The following is an 18,008-nucleotide window of genomic DNA, read 5'->3' as shown; positions in this document are numbered from 1 at the left end:
CTTTTGGATTAGTTGAATTTTTTTACGATTCCGTTTTTCTCCTTTGTTGATTTATGAGCCTATAACTCTTTGTTGTCTTATTTTGGTTGTTACTTTAGGCTTTATGGGTTATATCTTTAACTTATCACATTCTACACTCAGGTGATATTGTACTACTTCATGCATTGTATGAAAACAGTATACAGTTTGATCCTTGAACAACACGAATTTGAACTGCACAGGTCCACTTATAGGTGGAGTTTTTTCAATAAATACTTCTTATAGTAATACATGACCCATCATTGGTTTAATCTGTGGTTGTGGAACTGTGGATATGGAGGACCCATGTGGATACACATATTCATGGATTTTTGACTGAGTGGGGGTTGGCGCCCCTAACCCCTGCATTGTTCAGGGGTCAACTTTACTTCTAAATGCTTATATTCATAGCATTTACCATCTCTGGTCTTCATTCCTTTGTGTAGATTGTTTTTCTATCTTGTGTCATTTTCCTTCTGCTTGAAGGACTACCTTTAACCTTTCTTATAGTACAGGTCTGCTGGTAGTATATTCTTTCAGCTTCTTTAAAATTTTTAAATAAAAAAATTTTTCTTTTTGGCTGCACCATGCAGCTTGCAGGATCTTAGTTCCCTGACCAGGAATCGAACCCAGGCCCACGGCAGTGAAAGCGCTGAGTCCTAACCACTGGACTGCCAGGGAATTCCCAGTTTATAGCTTTTTAAAGTTCCTTCTGGAGGCTCTGAAGTAGATTTCCATTCCATGCTGCTCTCCTAGCTTCTAGGTAGCTGTCCGCAATCTTTGGCATTCCTTGGCTTGTAGACGCATCACTCCAACCTCTGCCTAGGTTTTCACATAGCACATGATATTTAGTCATTATCCAAAATATAAAGTTTAATCCGCAAGCATTACTTAAAAATTATAAATATGTAATTTTAGATTAAAATTTTTAGAAAATGCAATGAGATGAAAATAAGAATATGAAGTCAGGAAAAGCAAACTATTACTTAAAAGTATTTGACTCAAAAACTTTTCTTCTCTTTGTAGCTGTTGGAAAAATTAGAGGAAAGCCTTTCCCATTACTCTTATTTTTTGAGGCTATCTTTAGCATAAGTCATGCTTTTAGACATCCTGTTGATGCAGAACTAACCCTGGAAGGAATCAAATGTGGATTATCTGAAAAACGTTTAGATTTAGTTATCAATTGGGTCACCCAGGAAAGGTAAGCAAAGTTAAACTTTTAACTTAATTTTGAAATTTGCTTAATAAAGTTTTTTGTTCTCAAATTTTAATAGTTTTCTTATCAGTACATTATTTGAGCATTTATTTCAAATCTCTATTGCAACTAATCAGTCATAAAGTATTTACTAAGCATTCATGGATAGAGTAATAGGGCCTAGTCACAATGAGCCCAGATCAGGAGTTGACTCAAGGCAGTTGACAAGATGATTCATGACCACTTAATGCTGCATGGAAGTTGATAGGTAAGGATAGAAAAGGATTGATCAGTATCATGCTGCTCAGAGGGATAAGGCAGGAACCTGTTTTCAGGCAGGCTGTGGATGCATGTAAAGGATAAACCCAGGAGAAAACTTGTAAGCAGGAGGGACATGGACCCAAGGTAGCATTTAAAAGAACATACAAACCAGCAAGGACAGGCAGGAGGTGGCTTCTTGGAGTTGAGTCTCGGCACAAATTGGCAGATTTGTACCAGGTTTCCCTTAGATTGGGTTCCCTGGAACCAAAGCCTGAAACAGGAATTTGGGTGTACATGGTTGATAGAAGGAGGGCTTCTCAAGAAAAACCTATAAGGGACTGAGTGAAGCAGAACAGGGAAGGGGAAAGAGCCAAGCAAGGACGTGACCTCAGGCAAGTTCTAACCTTGACCTTATTTATAGCGGGATGGCTCTGAAGCATAAAACACATCACAGAGCTGTTCTCACTTGAGGCAAGGGGCCAGCCTTCCTTGCTTCTCCATCAGTCAGTCAAGGGCTGTGGGCTGCCTAGATGGGAGTACATAAGTCTGGGCATGGTGGCTCCCACTAGCCCAGGGCAATTCCCTATGGAAGGGAAGGACCTGTGAGCCACTGGCAGCCAACACCCAGAGCAGCTGGGGAAGGGTACGTTGGCCCAGTAAGGAGGATTTGGGCAGGACACCAAAACAGCATCTGCCTTAGTCAACCATTTGCACAGTACAGATCTGTATGCTTCTCACATTAAGTTCACTCCATCCAGGCATATCTTCTCTAGGATTTTGTGGTCAATTCTTGGGGAAACTTATAAGAGGAGGGTTAGTGGGAGGAACTATAGCCCTTGTTGCTAGGTCCTAGGGCTGTAATTTGTTTTTTTTACAACTTTATTGAGATATAATTTACATACAATAACCTATACATGTTTAAAGTGTACAATTTGATGAGTTTTTTTAAAACAGCATTATGAAGACACAAATGATACACAGTAGACTGCACATATTTAAGGTGTACAATTTAAGTTTTGACGTATATATATATATATATATATATATATATATATATATATATCCATGAAATCATCACCACAATCAAGATAATAAACATATCCATGACCCTCAAATGTTTCCTTATGTCCCTTCGTAATGCCTCCTCCTTCCTTCCACCACCTCTCGATAACCACTGATCTACTTCATGTTATTCTAGATTCGTTTTTGTTTTCTAGAATTTTATATATATGGAATCACACATTGTATATTCTTTTCTCTCCTTGGTCTGGCTTCTTTCACTTACATTTATTTTGAGATTCATACATATTAATTAGTACTCATTATCTTTCTCTATCACCCATTATAGATTCTTCTTACTTACAGTTTTGGTCTTGATGGCTTGTCTGGTAGAATGACTGTGGTTACCATGCCTTTATTAAACCATGTTTTTTTTTTTTTCTTGATTTTGATTTTATGTTGGAGTATAGTTGATTAAAAATGTTGTATTAGTTTCAGGTGTACAGCAAAGTGATTCAGTTATACATATACACACGTATCTATTCTTTTTGAAATTCTTTTTTGTTTTTTTTAGCCACGCTGTGTGGCATGCTGGATCTTAGATCCCTGAACAGGGATCGAACCTGTGCCCCCTGCAGTGGAAGCACAGAGTCTTAACTACTGGACCGCCATGGAAGTCCCCAAATTCTTTTCCCATTTATAAACCATGGTTATTGATTTACCCACTAACAGTGTTCAGTTGTCTTGGGACTACCCAGAGACATACCAGTAGATCATCTGCCACCTGTAACAGACAACTGTATACCATTCAAAAAACAGCTATTGGGTCCTGCTAAAGTTGGAGTATTTATCCATGGAATGTCAGTGAGTGTAACTAGAAATGCCCATCATGAACTGTATTCTGACAGACTCACCAAGTCATAAGGTCAGGTGGGCTCAGGAGAGTCCATGTAAAATCAAGTACAACCAAGATCATGCTCAGTCAGTTCCAGAGCACGCAAGTAAGCTTCATGAATAAGTGGCCTAGACTCCATGTCAACTACCATTGCCTGATGGACACTGCTTCCACAGCTCACACCTATCGGCTCATGCAAGGGTGGGGTTACCTAAGACCAACAGACAGGAGAAGAAAAAAAAAACCCAAACTTGGTTCATGGAAGGTTCAGATGGTGTCCAGGTGATGCCAACTTGTCACTTCATCTTTCGAAGACGGAGGAACATCCTTTAGGAAGACATGTACTCCTTAAACCAATGATAATTATATAGTGCTGTATTCCCAATAGGTAGAATACTTGGGTCTGGGAAATGAAGAGTGGTCCTGCTCAACTATTACTCCCAGGAGCCTGCTTGGAGAGTGTGTTAGTCAGGATTCTCCAGAGAAACAGAAAAAATATATATAAATAAAAAATTGGCTCATATGTTTATGGAGGCTGAGAAGTCCTAATATCTGCAATCAGCAATCCAGAGACTCGAGAGAGTCAATGCTGTAACTTCCAGTCCGAAAGCCGGCAGCCTTGAGACCCAAAGGCAGGAAAGACTGATGTCCCAGCTAAGTAGTCAGGCAGGAGGAGTTCCCTCTTACTTGAGGAAGAGTCATCCTTTTTGTACCATTCAGGCCTTTAACCGATTGGATGAGGGCCACCCACATTCAGGAGAGCAATCTGCTTTACTCAGCCTGCCAATTAAAATGTTACTCTCTTCAAATACATTCTCACAGACACACCCAAAATAATATTTGACCAAATATCTGTTGTTGGTCAAATAATATCAAGTGTCAACTTGATATTATTTGACCAACAACATCAAGTTGACACTTAGAATGAACCATCAGCACAGGGAGTTTGTGCTTCCCATGCCTGCAACTTTAGGCTCTGTGAGTCTGGAAGTCCTGATTGACTTTATCATGAGAAGGTAGGACTATTGCTAAATAATGGGGCAAAGGGGAATATTTTTGGCACTCAGGCTTCTTATGCCTTTGAAGAGAGCATGATACCTGGATTTAGGTGAAGTCATTTGCTGCCTGGGAAATTTTACAAGGGAAGGAGTGAGATAGGATAGGGAAAGAGCCAAGCAAGGATGTGAACTCAGGTGAAGTCTAGTATTAGTATTATAAGGAGAGAGCTGTGGAGCATAAGCCATACCGCAAAGTTGTTACCACTTGATTATGGGACTGGCTTTTTGTATCCCTTACTAGTCAGTCATCAGCTCTAGATTACTAGGTGGTTGAAAGATAGGCATAATTTTCTGGGTGAGGTGGCTCCAGTCAGCTGAGGGCAATTCTTTGGAGAAGGGGCAGCTATGAGCTGTCAATAATCAGCTGGAGAAGGGACACTGGCCCAGTAAAGGGGACCTGAGTAGGCACCAAAACTGTGTCTACCAGCTTATGAAGATCAATCTGGAAATAGATAACAGCTCCTTTTGCTGGGTCTATGTGGGCATGGGTTGGGCTATGAGTATTGGAAAGCAGAGTGACAAAAGGCCTCCCTGTCATCTCTCTAGTAGCCATGGCCGCCTTATTTTGCAGCCTAAGGGCTATGCTTTCTTGGCTCTAAATGCATAGGGACATAGAATACATATTAGAGAGTAGGTACAGTTCTCATCTTTAAGAAGTGTATCATAAGGGAGTAGATGGACAAATGTAAGCACTCCCTAAATAACAAATCCATGACTTAGAAATGTCCCAAACAAAAATGGCAAGTTTGCATACTACTACCTACTGCTACCCATTTCAAATTCATCATTTCCCTGCACAACTCTGGATAGTCATAAAACTGTCCTGGATTTGATCTCACTATTGTTTCCCAGTGCAAAGTAGCTTTCTCTCACCCTGTCTTATTATGCCTTCACTTACTGTTCACATAGTAATTAATTATTCACATAATAATTAATAATTATGTTCACGTAATTCCTGTTTTAGGAAACTTCTCCATATGTGTACCCCTCTTTTCAGTCTTTGCCTCCTTCTTTCTTTCTCTGCTTGGTCACACTTCTACACTCTCCACAAAAAGTACTTGTCAGGGAGCCCTGGAAATGGTGCAGGCATGAGGACAGCATCAGAAAGTGCATGTTCATTACTAACACCTGTTATCTACTGCAAAGACACTTCAGACAAGATTAATTTCCTTACATATACTTGGCCCATTCTACCTCTTACTTGTAAGAATTTAAACTCTTACGCATTTCCCTGAGTGCATAAAGTGGGAAAATACCACTACATTTTTCCCGAATTATTCATATTTGTATTTCTATATTTTTCTGGAGATACCATTTAGCATAAATGTCTTTATTCTAAATAGGACAATTTGATTTAACCCACTCAACTCTAGAGCATTCATGAGCTAATTAATATTGTTTGGATTTTCCATGTTTTGGGTTTCTTCTATTTAGATACCTTAGACACTATAAAAATCATTACAACTTTACTCCATACCATATTGGTAGTGATTAATTTTAAAATACTAGATTTGAATCTTCTGGCAGCATTTTTATTTTTTCTTAAGCTTTGATGGAACTGTGTGGTAAAACTATGCACTAAAATTAGAAGGCTTTGGATAACTATGAATTATACCTATTCATACATTTCAGGTCTCCATTAGGAACTCATAAAAACAAAAATCTGGCCTTTTTCAAAAAAATTATTGGATGACTACTACTGAAAAAGTGCTACAAACTGAAAACAAGGCAAAACCTTGTTTTGGGTGTCTGACTGCTACCTGTCTTACCCCAGGGCTAGAATCCTTGTTTTTCTCACCCCCCGACCCCCCCCACCCCCCCACCCCCCCACCCCCCACCACCTGCTTTTTCTTCGGGGCCAATTCCATTCTTCTGGGGCTTGATCCTCCTCCTCCCTTTGGATAATTTTCTTTTTAATCATACTCTTTGCTTCTGATCATCCTTTTGGAAAGTGACAAACGAAGACAGAGCAACCTTAGTCTCAACTCTGGCCTTCTCTCAGGTGGAACAGCATCGTGAGGGTGACCGCTGAAAATAAGGAAATAATGGTATTAATAAGAGAAATAAATACTAAGATACTGGTATTTTCATTGCTCCAGTAATGCCGTCACTACAACAACTGAAATAACGACTTGTTCAGTCTCAGGAAACGTTGTGGCTTTAACTACCAAAACTTATATTTTGGTATTAAAATGTGGAAGTCGAAGAATTGCTTCCTAAATAGTTGATTCGTACTCAGGAGCTTCCTTTTGATTTTAGACCCACCTCTCTGCTGCCTGCCCCAACAAACACAGAGGGCTTTATCTACTTAATTTTCAATAAAGAGACATTTTGTAGGGGTTTCAGGATTTCATTTTATTGTTATTGGCATTTTATTACATGTATACAGACACTAATATTATGTGACTGTTGTTATTCTGTAACTATTAATTAAACATATAATTGTGGGACTTCCCTGGCAGTCCAGTGGTTAAGATTCCATGCTCCCAATGAAGGGGGCACGGGTTCGCTCCCTGGTCAGGGAACTAAGATTCTGCATGCTGCATGGTGTGGCCAAAAAAAAACCCAAACTATAAAACCCAGTTTCAGTACAGCCAGTAATTAGAAGTGATATCTTTAATGATACCCAAATGTTTTTTGGCTTATGCTGATAGTTTCTAGGTGGAGTTAGTAGTACAGATGGTTCCCTTCAATTGTGTATGAAGATGGTGCACTAAAATTGATGAAAAGTGAAACCTACTTATTTGAGCCATCTCAAAAGAACTGTTTCTTCAGTCTCTCCTAATAGACACAGTTAAGTCCCTTTATTCCCCCCGTTGTTTCTTTCAAATCTATAACAATTAAAAAAAAAAAACAAAACACTGCTGTTGCACTTTCTGTTTTCCTTTTAGTATAAATGCTTGCAAGATCTGTTGGTAATTTTGAGCTAAAGATTTTGTCACTATCTTTAACCAACATTTAATAAGTTCTTACATTCTACAGGGTTTTGGAATCCAGATAACAGCTAAGAACATTGAGAGCCTCAATTATGAGAGAATTTTTGTGTACCTTGAAATTTTAAATCCCACCAATCTTTTCAGGAGAGTTTTAACCTTGTTTGTAGATTTTTTTAAAGTTGAGCTCAGTTTCACCAAAATTACTTCCCCCAAAGGAAGACATGCTGATTGTTTTTGTTCTTGTTGTTAAGTCTGGGATATGTTTAATTTCATCAGTTGCCTACTAACTTGGAATCCTTATAGACCATAGAAAATCCAGTTCTACTGTGCTGAATTTTCAAATATTTCATTCTCATCCATTCATCAAGAGCTCACTAACGTGTGCCCTATTGATCTGCTTGCTCTAGGTTGACATTTTCTGAGGAGGCTGGGGATGTGATTTTTGATTATGGGGAGCAGGATACTTATAACAAGGCCAAGTGTCTGGCTTTAGCTCAGATTATCTATAGTGAATGTGGCCTGCACAAGAAAGCTCTTCTTTGCCTGTGTAAACAGGGTCAAATTCATGGGGCCATGGAATACATACAACAATTCAAGGACTTTACTTCTGGTAAGTGAAAAAGCCTATTATTTGTATACATTCGAATTCTGGACTTGAATTGTAAGATCACCCATGATAGTAGGCAATATTTTGGACTTATACATTATAAAGCTTGTTTTGTGTATACCGGTAAGTAGATTTCTTTTGTAATTTTTAGTGAAAACAGGTAAGCTGAAGCTGATTGACTTTGATGGTGGACATTCAAATACATTATATATTTCTTCAGTACATAAACATTTAGTAAACTTGCAGATATTTGGACCATGCTACTTAAAGGATTTTTAAAAAATAACTGAACTTATATATAACATTCTGAACTATAATATAAGCATTAGAAATGAAGAATTAGTGAAATAATGTTGATTTAAAAAGTTTGAAACACCTAGGTTGCAGCTGGGCAGTGATCTGAGAGAATTGTGGACCTTAGGGTGATCCTAGTTGAATGAGCTGATCTCTTATTATAGTCTAGTTCAGCAGTAGCCTTAATGTACAGGCAGTACTGGCATATCCCCATATCCCAGGCCTATGTCAATCCTGATTTTGCAAGCTGTGTACTCCAGTTCTAAGAAATTGCACAATGGAACAAAATATAGCACTTTTAGGTCACATTTTTCCAGGAAAAAGAATCTGATCATTTTCAAAGAGTAAATTGACTTTTACTTAGAATCTGTTTTTTAGAGTTATTAATTTTTTCATTCATTATGTAACAGCATGCCGGACATTATTAGTGTAATAATAGCTATAGTTCAGCTTTTTACATGCCTTATCTCACTTAATCCTTATGTTAACTCTATGAACTAGGTTTTGTTATTATCCCTGTTTTATAGATGAAAAATAACTGTGTCCAAAGAGAGGCTAAGGCACAGAGAGGTAAGTAATTTGCCTATATACACACAGCAATGGAACAGAATCTGGCAGAGTAGTTACGACACAATATTTGTTGAATTAATTATATATTTTATTAATATTATGTAAGTTATACAGATTCAGTTTCTGTGTTAAGTATTATTTTTCCATAGAATTATTTTAGTCAAGGAATAAAGGTTTTAATTACTCTTGGAATTTTTATTGAATGAAATGTGAAGTTTTTTTTTTTTGCTTGCAAAATTTGCCTTGCATGAGTATATAGAAACATGATTGACTCATTATCATATTATCCTGTTCCTCTAGTAGTGCATTACACTGTAAAATAATTATACAGTCAGCCCTCCATATTCATGGGTTCCACATCCATGGATTCAATGAACTTCAGATTGAAAATATTTGAGGGAAAAAAAATTCCAGAAAGTTTCAAAAAGCAAAACTTGTGTTTGCTGTGCACCAGCAATTATTTACATAACATTTGCATTGTATTTACAACTATTTACATAGCATTTACATTGTATTAGGTAATCCAGAGATGATTTAAAGTATATGGAAGGATGTGTGTAGGTTATATGAAAATACTGTGCCATTTTGTATAAGAGACTTGAGCATACTCAGATTTTGCTATCTGCAGGGGGTCCTGAAACCAAACCCCGTGGATACCAAGGGACAACTGTATATTGTACTAATTTAAGAAATATTAACTCTCTTATATAATTAGAACCTTGATATTTATCCTCAGAATTTATTTAGTACAACATCATAAGATAATAATAACCTGAGGAAAATTAAGCTTAAAAGGTAGAAACAATGTTTGAAAAATTACTCTGCTTATTTTACTTTTTAATGACAAACAACCACAGCTTTCCAAAGTATCATCCTTGGCCTCAGGGGACAGACTCAGTTTGTTAATACTTTCTGGTTTCAGAAGAAAATGGTCTTTCTCAGATTTAGACTATCAGCTTTACATTTACAAATCAAAGAAACAAAACAAAAAAGGTGAAGTCCTAAAAAAGTCTTTTGTTCCAAAAGCATAAATATGACTCATAGAGCATCTGTTTTAGAAGGAAAAACTCTTCGTTTTTCCTCCCTAATGATTTCTAGAATAAAGCCTGAAATGATTTGTTTGTTCACCTTCCCCATTATCATTAAACAAGTGAATGTACCTATCTGGTTATATTCTAGATCTGGAATTCTAGACTCCGAGGCTAGAAACAATCTAGAAACTGGATTATTCTAGATCCAAGGCTCTCAAACCTTCTGGTCTCAGGTCTCCTTCATAGTTTTAAAAAGCATTGAAGATCCCAAAGAGTTTTTGTCTATGTGGGTTATAATCAATTGATATTTATCCTATTAGAAATTAAACCAGGGACTTCCCTGGTGGTCAGTGGTTAAGACTTTGCCTTCCAATGCAGGGGGTGTGGGTTCGATCCCTGGTCCAGGAGCTAAGATCCCACATGCCTTGCAGCCAAAAAAAAAAAAAAAAACCAAAACAGAGAACAGAAGCAATATTACAACAAATTCAATAAAGACTTTAACAAAAAAAAAAAAAAGGAAATTAAACCAGAAAAAGATTTTTATTGGAGTATAGTTGATGTACAATATTATATGTTACAGGTGTACAATATAGTGATTCACAATTTTTAAAGGTTATACTCCATTTATAGTTATTATAAAATATTGGCCATATTCCCTGTGTTGTACAATATATCCTTGTAGCTTATTTTATACTTAATAGTTGGTACCTTTTAATCTCCTACCCCTATATTGTCCCTCCCCCTTTCCCTCTCCCCACTGGTAACAACTAGTTTGTTCTCTATATCTGTGAGTCTGCTTCTGTTTTGTTATATTCTCAACTGGTTTTCAGCCAGGTTGAGCTTCTTCAGCTGGGGCGTGGGCGCCAGGAGCTGGGGGGTGGGGAGGTGGGAGAGGAGTCGGGGGGGCAGAGTCTGCAGCCTGTTGCCACACAGGTAGAGCTCCTGGAGGTGGCTCAGGCCATTCAGGGTGTCAGGAGACAACGAGGCCAGCTCGTTGAAGGAGACGTCCGTGGTGTTGAGTGCCGGCAGTGCCCATCCCAGCAAGGGCAGGCTTCTCAGCTTATTGTGGGATATAATCAGGGTCTCCAGCCAGGGCAGTGTCACATCAGTCTACAGGCTGGTCAGCTGGCTCTTTCCCAGGTGCAGCTGAGTGAGGTGAGTCAGATTCATCTATTTTTTAGATTCCACATATTAAGTGATATCCTACAGTATTTGTCTTTCTTTGTCTGACTTATTTCACTTAGCAAAATGCCCTCCAAGTCCATCCATGTTGCTGCAAATTTCATTATTTATTTTTCGTTTAAAATAACAATAGGGAATTCCCTGGTAGTCCAGTGGTTAGGACTCTGTGCTTTCACTGCTGAGGGCTCAGGTTTAATAACCCCTAGTTGGGGAACTAAGATACCACAAGCTGTGCCACGAGACCAAAAACAAAAACAAAAACAACCAACAACAATAAACCAATTATGTATTGTCATAAGTAAAATATTTTTATGAAAAATAACTTTTCCAAAGCTAAACAATTTAAGGAAAAGAGTGACACTGTTTTACATTTTTGTAAATCTCTGTAATGTCTGGTTTAATAGAAGATAGCTGGCTTCCCATATCTGATCCTATATTCAGTCTATTGTAATATGTCATGTAGCTTCTGGAAAAACACCACTGTATATTTGTGAGAGAAGGAGAATGAAAAAGGCAAATTTTAGTATTTTTATGAAAATAGTTCTGACTTTATGGACCCTAGACCATATTTTGAGAACCACTGTTCTAAGTATCTAGGTATTTGTGAGTTAAACAGTACCATGGTTGATATATAGACCCTTATAACCTTATTCAAATAGAACATACAAGATAAATAATGATCATTATTACATGTCAAACCAAGAAATAAGGAAATGCATTCTGAAGTAAGTAGAGGGGTAAGTTCATAGGATTTGAACTTGTGTCCTTTCTAATTAGTCAGAGACCATATCTTGTACATAATGGAGTAAATATTGTTTAATCAATTAATGGAGAAGAGTATTTGAATACTTGATTGAATGAAATAGAGAGAGATGGATGAGTTATGAAATGTTGGAGACAGGGGGTCCTATATAAATAACTTCACCTTAGTGGAGGCCAGATTGAGCGACCCAAATCATAAACTTCTACCTCTTCTCTAGGGAAAATTTTTAAAAAATTATTTGACTTCATTGATATAGAATTATATTCTGCAATTCCTTGCTTCATCTTTTACCATTTCTCTTTCTCTCTCCTTGTCTCTCTCTCTCTCTTTGTGTGTGTATGCATGTATATATATATACACACACACAGTGCACACACACATACATATTTATTATTTTGGAGGAGCAGCACCATAGATTGGAAGGTCATGGACTCTGGGGGTCCGATGAACTGTTCTTCTTTAGACTATGTGTCTAATTCTGGGAAAATTAACTTCTCTAAGCCCATTTCCTCACTTGTAATGTGAGAATAATAATATCTGACTTATACTGAATATTAGATGTAGTAATTTAATATATGTAAGTTCACAGTACAATAATATGTGTTTAATAAACACTAGATTACCTTGTATTACCTTTTAGCGTGCAGTTATGTTTACACGTAGTTCTTGAAATGCTCTCAGAAATTATTCTGAAAATTACCTCTGTTGTGGCCCAAGAAGAATACTTTTACTTAAAAAAATTTAGTAAGTTAACACAAAGTTTATAAATTTAAGAATATAAATCATGATTGTAGCTTTAAATTATCTGAATGGTTAACTAGTAGATTAAACCATATGAAATTGCTTTTTTTTTGAAGTAAAAAATGGTCAAGTGTAGGCAACTTCATATGGCTCAACCTCTAGCTACCTGAACTAGCTAACAGCTTCTTAAAATCTTCATATTTGGGTTTCTAAATACTTGATATTTTTAGGAAAATTACTGAGCCCCTTTTCTATGCAAGGCACAGAAAGAAAGATATACTCAGTAGAAGTTGGCCCCCAAATGAGCAACAAGATGTAGACAAAAATAACGTAGTATTAGATGGGAACTTAGAAATTGTGGAGATACTAATTCTAGCACTTTAAGATGCAAAAACTGAGGTCCAAAAGATTAAGTGACTGATTGAGCTATGATTAGAATTCAGGATTCTTGATTGTCAACCTGGTCCTTTTTTTATACCACATTTCTTTCCAAGACTGTTCTCTGATAAATTTTTTTTCCTGGTACTATGTTTAGGTAGTTTTCCTTTGTTTTTTGCTATGCTGAGTATGATTTTTTTTTTTTTTTGAATTGGAGATAGTAATGTTGAATTCACTGAGGGCTTTGGAAGGACTGGAAAAAGAAGAGTTGATTGGCAAATATAGACATTAGCTAGTCCCAGTTTCTAGTTGATGTATCATATTAGGATGTTGAGACACAGTTTTTCATTTTTGCTTTCAGATGACCTGATGCAGCTAATAAAGTTATGTCCCCACACTGAATTAATTCAGTGTCTCACTAACGAATGGAATGGGAAACCACCATATTTATCTTTTGGTCTTGCTGTACTTCACCTGTTCTCTGTAGATATGAAAAAAGTTGGCATTAAGCTACTTCAAGAAATAAATAAAGGTGGGAAAGGTAAGTGAAGTAAAATTTTGTAGTGAAAGAAATAGTAGTGGGTTATTTAGGGAAAGGTTCAAGATTATTATGTTTGAGTTAACTCTATCTTCCTAAGAGTTTATTCTTGGCAAGAGTTAACTTTAGGTGTTTATAAATGTAAAGATTACCATGTTAATAATACTCTGTTGGCAATAGTATATATTTGTTGAGAGGATTAGAATGAAGAGAGACTCCTTCTGAAGCTTGAGGGGAACATCATAATTATTATAATAGCTATGACTACTGTAAAATCTTTATATATATTAACATATGTGTATATTTAATAATTTATATATATATTTTAAAATGTTATTTAGATAAACTTTATGTTTTTAATTCCTAAACCAAATATATATGAAAATATTATTTACATATATTATTTACTCTGAACCTCACTCTGGAGTGGGATCAGGAATAACTAATTAGATCTCACTTTTTTCTTTCCTTTCTCTAATTTAATATAGAAACTTGAGCAGACAACTTGATTTTAAATTATCATATGGGGCCAAAGAAAGAATAGTAAATTACATGAAAACATAGTTGGGAAGATAATTTAGAAATTATCATTACAGATATCAACTAAAATATTTTATTTGATAGGAAAATAGTAATCATGGTAGAAATAAAATAATAGTGATTACAATAACCTGAATAGAAATCCTCTTTCATCAAGTATTATAAGTAATGCAGGTAGTAGATAAACGAGTTCCATAAATAGTTCCAAAGAGGGTCACTATAATTGATTTTCAAAAGTAAATAATATCATTAGTTTTCTTTAATAAACAAAATCCTTCTTTTATTTCCTTTAGAAAAATATTTGTTAAAGAAGCCCCATCATTAAGAGGTCTCTATCTAGAGATAGGATGGAGGTTTTGCCAAAGAGTTTTTTAAACCCTTAGGTTAGCACTATAGGGCATTTATAAAAGTGTTTGAAGGATCATGAAAACTTGACCATCAAATTTGTTTGATAGTTCCTAGTGGTACCTTATAGACTGTGAATAAGGCTGAGCCCACATTCTTCACTTTCTGAACTCTCTTCCTTTCAACCTTCAGCATTTGCTGACCTTACCAAGAAGGAGATGAGTGGAGGAATAGGTAATGTGAGAAATGGTGGAGAGTTGAATTGAGGCATGAAAAGGTTAATGAAAAAGGAGGAGGAGAAGGAACTAACACTTGAGTACTTACTATGAGCTCGACTAGGCACTCCACATTACACTTAAAGGAATCAGGTCTAACAGTAATGGAGTTGAAATGATATCTCTTTATTTTTGAAGAATTGCTAAGTGTGGATTATCAAATAAGTGCTATATTATAATATTGTATTTTTATTTCCTCAGATGCAGTTGAACATCTTACGATAAATGATCCATTTTGCTCCCTAGAAAAGTGGCAGGAATTAGCAAATATATGTTTACAGAATGGGTTTGACAAATTATCTAATGACATCATGTCTGTCCTTCGATCTCAAGCTGGGGTTACAGAAATATCTGAAGAGGATGATACAGTCAACTTAATGCAGCATGTTTTTTGGTAGTTCTACATCTTAACCAGTTGAGGGAGCCTCTACAACATTTTATATATATCAGTTAGGCAAACTGATTTTGGTATAACTAACTTATAAATAAATCTGGAGTATGAAGTTCTCAGAAATATATCATGCTTCTTTTGTTATGATGACATTTAGATTTGTCCTTGAAATATTTACACCATTGCTTCCATTTTTTATATGGTCATTTTCTATATTGAATCTTTCTAAAATTCCTATGTACTTTATTTTTTCTTTTTTTAATTTTTTTAATTTTTTATTTAATTTTAATTTGGAGTATAGTTGATTTACAATATTATGTTAGTTTCAGGTGTACAGCAAAGTGATTCAGTTATGCACATATTGGATTGGCCAAAAAGTTCATTCGGTTTTAAGTAAAAATAAAAGGCATTTTTCATTTTCGCCAAGAACTTTGTTGAGCAATGTATTCATTAACTGAATGAACTTTTTGGCCAACCCAATACACATATCCATTCTTTTTCAGATTCTTTTCCCATATAGGTTATTACAGAATGTTGAGTAGAGTTCCCTGTGCTATATAGTATGTTCTTGTTGATTATCTATTTTATATATAATAGTGTGTATATGCTACTCCTAAACTCCTAATTTATCCCTCCTGTATATTGAATCTTGATAAAATCTAAGAACGTAAGTGTATAAATCTCAGTTTAGGCATTTCTATCTAAGTGCATAAGTTAATGTCTAGATATATTCCTTTCTGGTGATCTAATTTAATAGCAAGAACTGAGGAAGGTGTGAATAGTATCCTGTCAGACTGATTTCCCAAATATCAAATGCTATAAGCCTGACTTGTAACAAGAAAGGCAGGATGCCATTTCAAGGTTTTCACTGGCAAAGACGTAGAGCATAGTAATTTTGTACTACTGACTCAAAAGATGTGCTCCATGCTTTGGTATATATAAATGGCAAATGTTAAGCTTCTACTATAAAACTTGGGAATTTCAGCATGTTCTTATCTAGAGAGAGAATAGCCAAATTTTGCAAAGAAGTCGTAGTTCTACATCTTAGACCCAGGATACCTGTAGGCATGGAATATGTCATACAAAGTGGTTTTAGATGATTTCAAGTGTTTGAGTAAGTATTTGATTTTGACTCAGAGTTCTGTGTCATGGACAGGTGTGATATTCAAAATATTAAATGATCAGCATGGCATAGGCACCAATCAAACAGAACAGATGCCCAACTAATCAGAACAGCTTTCAGCCCTTATGCCATACCAGAGCACACCAGTTGAATGTCAGCCTTGATCATGCAACATGGTAAAAGTGAGCTGCTGTTAGATAGAATAAAAGAGCATAAGTTTTCCCCTCCTAAATTTAAACTGAATGTATATATTTTATTTTATAGTGGAAAGAATGTGAACTTGGAATCGGACGGGTTCATATTCAAGTTCAAATTCTTCTTCTTACTCTTTGTAAAATATGGGCAGTAATATCTCCCCAAAAGATTTAGTGATATGTATGTGCAGTATAAATATATCACATAGTGGAAGAACTTAATAGAAGATAACCCTTATTTCAATGTAATAGGTCCCAGAAACACATATTCCTCTACTTGGTTTATACTTCCCAAATCCCACATATCTATCCATTTGTACTTGTATAATTATCCCTCTTTGGAGTATTTGATATAACACATCTTATTGCCTATATTAAGCTATCTGTTTCCACTAATATTTGGGTTGCTGGGCTTATCTTACAAATCCAGAAGAATACTGGCTGAGTTCTCAATTTTTCTGTATATTGGTAAACACAGTACTGGATAACTATAATTCAGTTTTCTAAAATGTAATATTTTTTAGAAGTAATACCTATGTACAATTTTAAAAGCAATTTAAGTTGCAATTTAGTTATAAAAGGCTTATAATAACTAATAATATTTTATTTCTGGCCTTCATATTAGCTATGATTTTTAAAAATTAATTAATTTGTTTATTTTTTGGCTGCATTGGGTCTTTTTTGCTGCACATGGGCTTTCTCTAGTTGCGGTGAGCGAGGGCTACTCTTCGTTGCGTTGCGCGGGCTTCTCATTGCGGTGGCTTCTCTTGTTGCAGAGCACGGGCTCTAGGCGTGTGGGCTTCAGTAGTTGTGGCTCGTGGGCTCTAGAGCGCAGGCTCAGTAGTTGTGGCGCATGGGCTTAGTTGCTCCACAGCATGTGGGATCTTCCTGGACCAGGGATTGAACCTGTGTCCCCTGCATTGGCAGGCGGATTCTTAACCACTGCGCCACCAGGGAAGTCCTTAGCTATGATTTTTGAAAAGAAAATATGAAGAATGGAAAAAAGGAAGGGAAGGAGAGAGGGTGTTTCAGCAGCACTGATTCTTTATGTACCAATGGCTTAACACCCTTTTTTCTTTGAGACTTGTACGATTGATAGAAAGCTACTGTGTATCCGTTGACAGAACTTGGAAAAAAATGTGTTCATGAAAGCCAAGAGGATGAATTAGGTACAGAAATCTGGAAAAAGCTTGAAACAGCAGCTGTTGTTGTTGTTACTGCTAATTTTGCTTTGGTTTTAAAATGTTTTTTCCTCCACTCATTATTATTCTTCTTTGTTAGCATTAGCTTTGGCTGTTTACCCAAGGAAAGTGAAATTTGTCAAGTGAATCTAAATTAAAATGCCTGGAGATGGAGTTGGGAGGAAGAGCAAGAATATAAAGTCAAGTGGAGGAAGGAGAAGGAGTTGAGTTGTGAGCTGTACAGGGCTTGGAAGCTGTGAGAACCTCCCTATAAGCTGCACTGAAAGAGGTATAACATGAGCCTCGGGGCATAGGAGCCTGTGTTCTAGACCAGCTCTACCACGATCTAGTTTCCTTTTCCTCATGAATTTATTTTGACTAGATAATTCCTTTTGTCATTTACAACTCAAAAATTCAGTAGTTCCACAGATGATTTCCCAGTGCTTTTTCACCTTCTGCCTAAATTGTAAATACCAGGATTCAACATCAACAT

At 36.3% G+C, this 18,008-nt stretch overlaps 1 protein-coding gene across 1 annotated transcript in view; it reads left to right on the top strand.

Moving 5' to 3' along the window:
• The window catches only part of CLHC1 (clathrin heavy chain linker domain containing 1), a 36,466-nt gene extending 21,442 nt beyond the window's left edge, over positions 1-15,024 (top strand). The window contains exons 9-12 of the mRNA XM_061211117.1: positions 1,045-1,219; positions 7,770-7,972; positions 13,290-13,469; positions 14,828-15,024. Coding sequence (XP_061067100.1) covers positions 1,045-1,219; positions 7,770-7,972; positions 13,290-13,469; positions 14,828-15,024 — 755 coding nt within the window. The remainder of the gene's footprint in view (positions 1-1,044; positions 1,220-7,769; positions 7,973-13,289; positions 13,470-14,827) is intronic.
• The last annotated feature ends 2,984 nt before the right edge of the window (positions 15,025-18,008 follow it).

Source organism: Eubalaena glacialis, chromosome 14 (assembly GCF_028564815.1).
Source record: "Eubalaena glacialis isolate mEubGla1 chromosome 14, mEubGla1.1.hap2.+ XY, whole genome shotgun sequence".
NCBI lineage: Eukaryota > Metazoa > Chordata > Mammalia > Artiodactyla > Balaenidae > Eubalaena > Eubalaena glacialis.
Note: the sequence above shows the minus strand (reverse complement) of the source record. Positions and strands in the feature narration are given on the sequence as shown.